At 39.4% G+C, this 11,486-nt stretch overlaps 1 protein-coding gene across 1 annotated transcript; it reads right to left on the minus strand.

Annotated features, from left to right (window-relative positions):
- Positions 1–1,524: 1,524 nt before the first annotated feature.
- GPR63 (G protein-coupled receptor 63) lies at positions 1,525–11,187 on the minus strand. Its single transcript, XM_019537777.1, has 2 exons — positions 11,072–11,187; positions 1,525–4,113 (listed from the first exon to the last, which is right to left on the minus strand). The coding sequence occupies exon 2, from the start codon at positions 3,978–3,980 to the stop codon at positions 2,721–2,723; it is 1,260 nt and encodes a 419-aa protein (XP_019393322.1). The 5' UTR covers positions 3,981–4,113; positions 11,072–11,187; the 3' UTR covers positions 1,525–2,720.
- Between the last annotated feature and the right edge of the window lie 299 nt (positions 11,188–11,486).

An 11,486-nucleotide genomic window follows, 5' to 3' on the forward strand; every position in this document is an offset into this window, starting at 1 on the left:
AGCCTATAAGGATGCTGCAGGTTTTTCCTCCAAGGTGGAGAACCTTGCATTTTTCGGTGTTAAACACCATCAGGTTCTTGTCTGCCCATTTGCTGAGCTTGTCCAGGTCAGCTTGGATCACCCGCCTATCTTCTGGCGTGGATGCTTTGCCCCAAAGTTTGAATTCTTATAGCCATTCAAACCAGTTTTACATCTCTGAGGGGGGAAATAAATCTCTATTCTGCTAGTGGTAGAAAGTGTATACTCCCATTATGTAGTTTTCAGAGAAGAAAAGAGTAAATAACTCAAAAAGGAAAAATGGCATGAAATCAATCAAGGCAAAAAATCTTACTTTCACATGTCCAAAGTATAAGAAAATATATTTTTTAATATTTTGGGTTATAAGAGTGACCCCCCTGTGCTCCCCCTATGCCCTGATGCCTCATAAAGGGGTTACATGCGACTAACAGTCCTAGTATTTTACTTTATCCACCACTCATATATAAGCTTATTCAATTTATGTATGGATTACTGTCATTGCCTGAAATCTACATAACATTTTCTTACTCTCAAATAAGAATGAATGTTTTCAAGATAAGATTTAGAGTAATCTTAGCCCTTCGATAATTAGCTTCATAAAAGCCACTCTAGACCTTAAATACATACTGCTTACCTGGGCTCAGATAACAAGTAGTAACACAAAACAAGACATATCCTTTACATTCTTAATCCCAAATCCTTATGCAGAAACTCCCAGAAAAGCCTCTGTTCATTCCTGCCCCAACCTGAAAAAAGGGACAATTAATTCTTCCCATGCTCAAACACAACCCCAAAGAGACCATACTTATAAGAGACAAGTTCTCCTACGTTTCCCCTCTGCACACCCTGATGCATGGGTGACTGGTGCCTCCTGAGTCTAGGGGGGCACCTGCAGGTAAGCTCCTGCAGGAGCCACCACCACCACCAATGCTGGCGGGAGAGAAGCTGGTGAGCTCCCACAGGCACTGCCGCTGCCACTGGGAGGACCCTGTCAAGGGCGGGGGGGAGGGACATGCCCCCCCATGCCCTGATGCCTCACAAAGGGGTTGGTTACATGTGGCTAACAGCCCTAATGCTTTACTTTATCCACCACTCATGTAGAAGCTTATTCAATTTATATATGGATTACTGTCATTGCCTGAAATCCACCAACATTTTTCTTATTCTCAAATAAAAATGAATGTTTTCAAGGTGGATATCAGGAAAAGCTATGTCAGTGCCTGGTGCTAATTGGCATTCCCGGGAGAGAAGTCTCAGCTCTGTGAGCTACTTTATCTTACAAGTAATATTCCAGAGCAAGTCAGCAAGACAACAGGCACTGTGGTGGAAGAGGATAAAGAAAAGCAACAATAACAACAACAACAAAAACCCAGATAAAAGATAGGAAATTTAACTTACTCAACCCCTCTCAAGTTCCATGCCCTAACTCTTGTCCATTATTAATTCCCAACTTCTTATTATGATAAGAAACAAAATCAAACTAACTAAAAGATTTTATTTTGTTTGTTAAAGATTTGGAAGTCTATAGCCAATCTTTAGGTAAAGGAGTTTATTAGTGCCTCATCCAAAACATGGTTCAGGGGTTTGTTTGGTTTTTAAAAACAAACAAACAAACAAAAACAGCTGTTCCAATTTTTGGACACATCTTACTGCATCCCAATTCTACCATTCAGAACACAAGGTTTCACCTTAGGTACAAAGTTTCATCTATTTCATCTATATGTAGCCATACCAACATCATTAGGGCTCTATCTAAGAACAGCTGTCTGCCCACACATTGTAAGTGGCAGGATGAGAGCCATAATTTCCAACTTAACTTTTGGACATATCACTTAAGTTTTGGATGGTTTGTAAGCAGAAAAAATATTTAAATGTGTACAATAATAAAAAAATGCCCATTTTTGTGCAGACCCACCTTTTCCAAATATTGCATTACCTTTGGGGCACGATAATCTACCTTTTAATTGCGTGTCCATGCTCTGCCCACAGTAATCTAAAATTTATGAGGAGTAAATGTCATAATTTGGTCAATTTTCAGAAATAAAACCCAGCAAATCAGTTGTTTTAATTATAAGTGCACCAACAAGTAATTGCCCTCCTTAGGGCTAAGCAGGTCTTTCATTAAAGCAACACTATAACATGTCAAATAATCAACATCCAAAAAACTCTCTCAACTGGTAACAAAATATTCAGAGTAGATTTTTGTATCAAGTTTGTAAAGTGCACAAAATATTAACTGAAATATTAAAAGGGAAAAAAAAGTTTTCCAATGCCATCACCAAAACTCTTAACTTGTTAAAATTAAATGAAACTTTTTGGCTCTAATATCTTGACAGAAAGCAGCAACATATTCAGAAAAATTACACCATCTTAATATACTGTACCTTAGCAGCATAAAAAACCCTACAATTAGATGCAATTGCAGGCTTAGTAAGCATAAACCTGACAAGTATTACAAATGTAATTTTTTTAAAAAAGAATGGATTTCAACTGAATCCTAGAGGTAACATCTGTAATTCTGTTTACATTATATTCTGGTAGTAAACCAACTCTAATCAATCACTGTTTTCCTCCAAATTGCACAAAGTAACGAAAAACTTAAGTCAGCAATATGGCAGTTGAAGGAGCCATATTTTATAAACAAACACCACATATATTCAAATAATCCCAGAAAATAACCATCATGTCTATTAGCTGCAGTATTACACAGCTGACCGGTGCTCCCCACACACATAGACGGCACTAGGCCGAATGCGTCTCCTTGTATGACCAGGTAGCTGTGGCAAAAACTTGAAGTACTTGGGCACTAAGTCTAAGCATGCATCGTGGAATTTCTTAATCCTCCAGTAGTAAATCAGCGGATTCAGTGCAGACTTGAGGTAGCAGAGCCAAAGGAGCCAAGTGCTTATCTCAAAAAAGTTGTGCTTGTGGTAAAAGTGGCCATTGAATGTTGCAATAAGGCTGTAGGTGGTGAATGGTGCCCAACAGATTATGAAGACAATGAACAAGATCAATATGGTTGTGAAGGCACGAGTTTTAAAGCTCATATCAATGTTCATTTGAAAAGGTCTCTGAAGACTCATGAGACCAAGTTTGCTGGCCTGGCTGAGGCATATGCTGTCAGGATGGCTATGGATACGAACTGCATTGTGGCGTACAGTGTTGAGTATGCCCATAAAAGAGTACAGCATCACCATGAATGGAATAAAGAAAGAAATAAGCAAGATTATAACCACGTAAGCCCGGTAGCCAGGGCTTGTGGAATAGCCAAAAACACACTGAGGGGCTCTAGAGGGTATCTGCAGATTAGGGGTCCCAACAGATAATGGAAAAGCCACAATAAAGGATGTAGCCCATGATATAACTATAAGAAACTTTGCACGGTAAGGGTTCAGTTTATCTTGCCTCTGGACAATAATAAGGAATCTATCAATGCTAATAATGAGTAGGATGGCTACCCCTTCTATAACAAACAGCCAGAAAAACATAGCAGAGACTCTACAGAAGATATCCCCAAAAATCCACCGAGTAGTAATGATGGTTATCAGAGCAAAAGGCATGTTCAGCACTGCAAGCAACATATCTGCAAAAGCCAGGCTTGCTAAGAGAATGTTAATTGCAGATCGCATGGCAGCCTTCTGGTAGACCATGAGGCAGACAACAAAGTTTCCTAAAAAAGAAACCAATAGTATAAATATCATAGCAGCAGAAAGAATGATCTGGAGTGGCAGACTCAAGCGCTTGAAAACTTCTTGTGATGGCAGGATAGCTGTAGTGTTCACTAGGAAAGTACTTAACTCAGGGGTGACCATGGCACCTGGACTGTATTTCAATGGCTGTGTTGTGCCACTACGAATCTGAAATTGGGGAGTAGTAAAATTCGTATAGACATTTTCATAGACAATAAAAGTAGCATTTGATGTCCCAGAATGGGCAGATGTCAACAATACAGAGAAAACCATTGCTTCAGGATGAATGAATGCAGAGCCAAAAGTCTTCAAGGCATTTCAACCTGTGAGGGCAGTATCATGTTCCTTGGTGATTGACCAAATTGGGATCAAATACCCATTAACAGCAGAGCTCCAACTTTCACGTCTGGAAAACGAAACAAAAAATAAAGAAGTCACAGAAGAGTTCTTAAGATACATTACTAAGTTGTGTGCTGATGAAGAACACTCTCAAATTTTGATCACGCTAAAGTCTCTTTTCTGCTTCTTAGCTAATATTTGATGTCAGTGTAAAAGTACAACCTCATCATAACAAACCCCATTTTTAACAATTCAAGCAGAAGGACCCATTTTTTCATTACTGTGATGCTGCAAATTTAACTAACTTCATTATAACAAACACCTTCTTTTAATAAATGTTCCTCCTTGTCACACAGGAGGTGGTTTAATCATAAGGTTACTTTGTTTCTTTGTTTTTTTGTTTTTAGCCTAGCTAAAGCATAGCCCTGTTAAAATGCTGAAGAGCCCTATAGTTTTCAAGGTGTCTGATAGCATTTTATCTTCTTGCAAAAGCTCCAGTTCCTGTAGTTATGATCTTCTGCAAGAACCTCAATTTTCATTTGAATAAAGATTAATTTCTAGCTTTCATGTTTGCAGAGAAAAAACAAAACTTTAAAACATAAAACCTAAAAGGTCAGATACATAAAGGCAAAGGAGAATGCAAAACATTATCAGTTTTATAGTCTCATGGTTTTTAAACCACTATCATATTTTTAACCATTAAGTGCTGGAGATTGTTGTTACAATATTTCCAAGCGACTTGAATGGAAACCAGATGCACTCTTAAAAAATTTCTGTAGCTATCAAAGGAAATTATATGCAAAGGTCATCAAATTCTGTGTTCTGACCTCAACAACAATAGAGAGCATCAAACATCTCATAAGATGATGCATGAAACCTGCTACAGTGTTAAGAATTAATGACATCTCTCCTGAACTTACGTTAATTAGTTATTGCCTTATACCTAGAAGCATATGGCATTACACCCTTGTAAAATGCTTCTGGATCCAATACAACATACCCATTGTCCATAACAATTCTAATGAGCTCTTGTATTATTGGTAATCTATTATTTCCTTTTTTTTTTTAAATTTTAAGTATATTACCTTTCAGTTTTATTAAAACTTCCCAATATTAATTATCTGAAACACCTGTAATTTTAACCCCTACTGCCAATTTGGGGCTATTAACTTGAACATTTTGATGGTATTTTGGCATCCAAGTGAGATGCAGATGAATGGCATTTCATGTCTGAATGAGGATGGATTACCATGTCCACCGACAGAAGCGTTTGCTTTAGGTCTCTTTTGGGATCAGGATGCACTGAGGAAGTGAAACTAGTAGATTATCTGATCTGCCTTAAAACATACACCATGAGGCCAGTATATGGTCAAGAACTCCCTCATGGTCTCAAAAGCTCATGGCGTCTAGACTGGATACCTTTCCAGGACTAGACTTCATCATAAAAAAAAAATGACACTACTTCTCCCAGTGTTCCAAACTCAAGTCTACTCTGAATCCTACCTAGGACCTCTATGCTGTAGAGCCACAAACCACCCAGTAGGCACAGGAGCATCAGGGGCAAGCAGCTCAGCCTTATTCATCCCCTTCCTTGTCCTGCAGCTGGCTGCTGATCCCCTTTGCTGTCCTTGTTGCCCTGCTCTTTCTCTCTCCCTTCCCTCCCTCTGACATTGGCATTCACTTTTCTCTCCCACTCCTCTCCTCCATAAAGAGGGGAGCAATGGTCTGTGGTGTGGCTAAGTTAAAAGCACCCAGCTGGTCACTCTAAAAGGTTGAGCTCCACTTCAGTAGGACATTCTAGTCTTAAAGATTTCTTCCTCTATTTCAGATGTTGCAAGAACTGTTACCCTTTGTGTCTTAGAGAGACAATAAATAAACTAGTAGCCTCTTCCTAACCTGGTCAATTACAGTGCTTGTACACCCTGCCTCTGCTGCAGAAATCCCTTCCTAGAAATGTAGAAATGTAACAATCTATTGATTTAATAATGTAATGTTTTATGTCATACTACTTGAAGAGAGGATTAATCATTAATCCTCTGGGGCCTTTGTATTTCAGATTCTCTCTTTTAGCTTAGTGAGAGCAGACTAAGCCAGGCTAGGCTACATATACTAATATTCCTGTAAAAATGACAGATTGACTTAGTTACTTCATTCTTGATTTTTATTTTATGTTAGCACCTCTGCGGGAAGAACTGATGTTAATAATAAGCTAAGGCACAAACCGCAGACCCATGATGACAGCATGCCCCAGAGCTTGCTGAAATAAAATTCCCATTTAGGAATTGAAAGTAAACACTTTTGCAGAAGACTCTCTGTAACCAACTGCACAAAGGAATTAGTTCCACTATATGCAGGAAAGATGAAAAAGGATTTTGCATACATAGGCCTCAAAATCCTTCTTAGCATGTGCTAATTGGAATGTGCAGCCTCACACTCAGATGCCCAGAAACTGTGGGGTGACAGATATTTCATAAAATTCTAAGGAGAAAAATCACTCTTAGGTGTTATTTGGAAATAAGGAATTCTGTTTTAAATCTATATTTATAAATAAAGCAAGCTCGGGGAGGGGAGGGTATAAAGGCTAGAACGTTTGTTTTGCATACATTCTACCAATTCAGAAAGCCCACACCCTGTTTTTTTCTGCATATTCAGAGAGGATAATATTCATTGATAGAATTAATTACAACATTTAATCCCTTTGAAAATGTCATGATCTCAACCCTTTCAGTTGCAGAGAACAGTCTCTCCAGCTGGGCTCAAAATAAGCCCTTTTATGGTAGTTCCCATATAGAGATCTAGCTGTTCAAAATGATAAAGATACCAGATCCATAGACAGGAATAAATCATGTAATGATGCAGATAGGCTGCAGATGCTTTTTCAGGCCACTGAGGAGAAGCAGAGAAAAAAAAAAAAAAGAGTTGAGCTTCTCGCCTTTGGACCTGATCCTGAAAAACAGACTGGTTTCTGTTCCCAGAATTCTTTACTCCGATGACTGCTTAAATACAGAATACCCAGACAGTTGCTGGACTAAGGACCAGAACCTAGGACTCCCATTTTCAAGCTGAATATACTATTCACTAGGCTACAGAGTGATGCTTCATTTTGTGCTCACTCCCTTGTCCCATAAACTTTCATTCTTCTTTGCCCTGTGGTACGAATTCTGTAGGCTGGGGCAAAAGTGCCCCCATGCAGTGAAGTGTACAGTCTCATGGCTAGCGGACACTCCTAGGGAACGAGGGTTTGTTTGTGAACCCCTCTGGCTAAGGAAGGCCCAGAGTCTTAGGTCTCCACCAATCTAAGCATTACTACTTAATAAAAAAAATATGGATGTCACAAAAAGTGAGACTTGCTTAGTTCTTTTAGAAAACAGGAGGAGAACATGGGCTCTGGATCCTAAGTTGATAAAGACAGCTACACCAGACACCTAAGTTCCTGAGGAAGATGGGGGTTTAGAGACATCCCTAGGCTAGGCATTTCCTATTGGCTGGCTCCCCAGTCATCATGTGGGTATTTTGGATTACCCATCTAAGATGTCTTACACCATGTGTTCTGTATAGAGCAACCTATGGCCCAAGATCCAGCGCACAAAGGGATTGGGTCCAGTCTGCTTTTTACTAAGGGAATGCCAATCCACAGCCGTTTGATCCAGTTCAGGTTTTGCTAATAGTGCAACAATACAAACAGCTCCCCACACTGGCATGGAGGGCAGCTCTCCCTCACAGCAGCTTCTGCTCAGCATCCCTAGAGTGGCTGGAGGGGAATGGCAGCCCATGGCACTGCACCAGCTGGGCTGAAAGCCTGCAGCTTCCAAGGTTGCCAACCCTGGCAGAGAGAACTGAGGCACTTCTTCATTCTGCTCCGGGACTAGGCACCAGTAGTAGCACCAAATGTTGCAGACTCTCAAGCTCATCAAATCTATTCCTTTGCTCTGATTACAAGTAAAGAAAGCAGTTAAATGTACCACATCCAACTCCACTGATTTCTTTTCACAAAGCCTGAGTTATCAGAATTTTTTAAAAATAGGGGCCACGCTGCATCAACAAATGTGTTCAGCCTGTTCTAACCTCCAACTACCAAATACATAATAATCACTCACTCCATGACTCCTCCCTCCTTTCACCCTCTCTGCCAAAAATTGTGACTCAAAAGGGGGCTAAAAAGGTGTTCAGAAGAGTTTTGTTTCAATCTAAAGTTGCTAGCAGGTAAGGAGAAATACTACAATTTCAGACTAGAACAGGGTCACTGGAGAACACTAATTATGTTGAGCTTGAAAAACCCATATATTAGTAGTAATTCAAGTAGGCAAGTTCTTTCCTAGCCAAAGTGGATAAATATGATGCTGATACACTTTTGTCATGGTAAACCCACTTTTGGAACATGTACTCCAATTTTTTTTTCACATGCAAAAAACAACCATTCAAATTACTTTCTATATTGAAAAATAAAAAAAATTATTGGGTATGTACACTTCCTCTCAAACAGCTCTCTCCTTCAAAAGCAACTTTTTTCCTATAGAACATAATAGACCCAATTGTTTTGATGCAGTATAAACTTACTGCTAAATATCACACAAATTTCATGCACCAAATATAATTATTGCTAAATTTCTGATGTCTATATTTAGCAGCTTTGGAAGATAATATTTCCATTAGAATTCAGAAACCATGACCAACCAGAAGGAAAGACAAAGATTACGTCTCAAGTAGAAAGCCAACAACAAAACCAGAACCTCCCACACAGTCAAATGGGGGAGGGCTTTTTCATTTTTCTTATAGATGCAGAATTAGAGATACCATATGTTTTATGCAAAGCCAGTATATATTTGGCTGCTACTTTAGTGAATCATTGCATTTAACTACTGTATTAATTTTCCCCTATCCAATTTTACCAAGATCCCTGCACCAGGTTTTAGCTATCCAACTGTCATTTTCTTCAAAAGCTAAAAGATGACAGGTGTCCTGAACACAGGAAAAAAATAAAGACCTTTAATAAATCTTTAAGAGTTCAAAATTGTGAAGCACCGGGATATTTTAAAGTTATTGTGAACATCTTATTTTAATTCACTTTTGGATTTATTAAAGATGATCTATAAACATTTGGTTGAACAGTTACTTAGTAAATGTACATACTGGCTTACACAAGTAATTGAGGTAACAAAAACATTTTGCGTAAATAGGTTAAAGTCAAGAAGTATGGATATATGCTATAAATTATTTTGTTTTTAATAAGCAAAAGGAAGAAAAAATGAATGAAGGATAAGTATTCAGCCAATAAGCAAGCCTACAAGCCAGTAGGCCTCCCTGGGTGGGCAACACCAGAGGTTGGTGCTTCAGGGTACCCCCAACATTGCTCTTGGCTGTGACAAGAGTGTCTGTCTTTTCCTTTTACTTCTGTGTTAAGGGTTCTCTGGTATTTGTGTTGTGTTAGCTGAGGTGACGGGGAAGCAGTTAGTTGTGTTCTGTGCAGAGGAGAGGTGACAGCCACAGCTCCTCTGTAAAGCAGGGGGTGAGGGCTTAGAGAGGACATTAAGGGAGGATGGGTAATCTCCTCTGGGATTTGGGGGGGGTGGTGAGAACAAGTGGGTAGGGGTTTGGGGAAGGGTTTCTTGTAACATGATGCGAGTGGCAGTTGTGGGGCACGGTTGGGACTAGTGGGAAGGTTTGCTTCCACAGGAACTGAACACAGCAGCAGTGGTTGAGAAGAGGGAAAAGGGGAAGGAGTTGGAGTTCTTGGGTTCTGGGATAGGATTGCTGGTTGTAGCCATGTTGGTCTAAGGACATAGGCAGACAGGGTTCTTTGGGCAGATGTGATATCTTTTATAGGACCAACTGAATAGTTGGAAAAATTGTTCTTTGCAAGTTTTACAGCAAAAACACCCTTTTTCAGGCAGAGAGAGAGAGACTGAAGAAGGGTGTTTGTACCCAAAAGCTTGCAAAGAACAATTTTTCCAACTATTCAATTGGTCTAATAAAATATAAACACACCTACCCAAAGATCCTTGTCTGTCTTGGTTTGGGGATGTTATTTGAAGAATCTTGTCTGTGGGTCATTTGCTCATTGTAAGCTGCTCTGAATTTTTTAAACAGGGTAGGATATAAACCAAATTAATAAATAAAGTGGCAAAATATTACAAAACATTACACACAATATGCTCTTTCTTCAACAACACCCTTATATACCGGAACCCGGCAGTCTTCTCCTATATAAAAGGGAAAAGGTTTTCTTTGGTGCCTTAGGCAGTACAGGGAATGAAATGCAGTCTGATCCAACAAAAGAAAGGAGTGAGGCAAAAGGAATGAGCAGGGACAATTTACACACTCACCTAAATGACTCTCCCCAGGGAGCTGCATCATTTCCATCTGTAAATAATCACCTAGACTGTGTACATAAGATCACCAGCAAAGTTATTCATTGAAAGCACCACTTTAAAATGAGAGATTTTCCTTTCTTCTTCTTTAAAAATGTATTTTGTTGCAGCAAAAAATACAAAAGCAATAGTCATCTTTTGATGTAGCGATCAGTGGTATTAATGAAATTAAGAAGCTTGCTTTTTTACTTTAATTTAGTTGGTTACTAGCTGCCCAAAATGCATGGAAGCAATTATTTCTCTTATAAATCATGAATAGAGACAAAGTGTAAACAAAAACAGTATTTACTTCACTGTTGGGAAAAGGCATATTCTAGTTAAGGCTTCAGAACCTGGGAAAAATCAAAGGGAGGTCTGAGTTTATTCCCGGTACTACCTCAATTCTCCCATTAGAATTTGCCTGCTCCTCAAAGATGTTACAAGGACTAGTACTTGAAATACTTCACACGGAGGAAGTGGAAGGTTCTATAGAAGTGCAAAGGTTTGGGTCTTTTTTAGTATCTGTGTTGTCAGTCTATGCTATATGATTTCCATTCCTGTGGAAGCTCAGTTTACAATATTGTTCTCAGAGTTCCATTACATTAAAATTATGCGTATAAATTCAACCTTTAAGTGCCATGAACATACACCCTTTCCTGGCAGAAATCTCAAACTCACCTATCCAGGCAGGTTCCCATGAACAGAACTAGGAATAGTCCAAAAAAGTCATCTTGTGGTACTCTGAGGTTGCATGCCGTGATGATCAGCAAAGCATGCCCTTTCCAAGCAGCCTGTTAACAAATAAATACATAAATCAATAACACATCCAAATACGCGATAGACCAAGGGGAGAAAGCGCATGGCTAACTAAACACCACTGACTAAATCCAAGTAGAGCGTTTGTTGTAACTGCTTTTAAAAGTTATAAGGGTGGCAGAGGTTAGATTCAGATTACACATCAGGAGGCACTACTTCACCATCAGGGCGGCTAGGATCTGGAACCAACGTCCAAGAGAAGTGGTGCTGGCTCCTACCCTGGGGGTCTTTAAGAGGAGGCTGGATGAACACCTTGCTGGGGTTGTTTGACCCCAGT

This window comes from Crocodylus porosus, unplaced genomic scaffold, assembly GCF_001723895.1.
Source record: "Crocodylus porosus isolate Cpor-Errol unplaced genomic scaffold, CroPor_comp1, whole genome shotgun sequence".
NCBI classification, from domain to species: domain Eukaryota; kingdom Metazoa; phylum Chordata; order Crocodylia; family Crocodylidae; genus Crocodylus; species Crocodylus porosus.

Bases quoted from the DNA above. Each gene is read 5' to 3' on its own strand.
- GPR63 (XM_019537777.1), bottom strand. From the start codon at position 3,980: ATGGTTTTCTCTGTATTGTTGACATCTGCCCATTCTGGGACATCAAAT.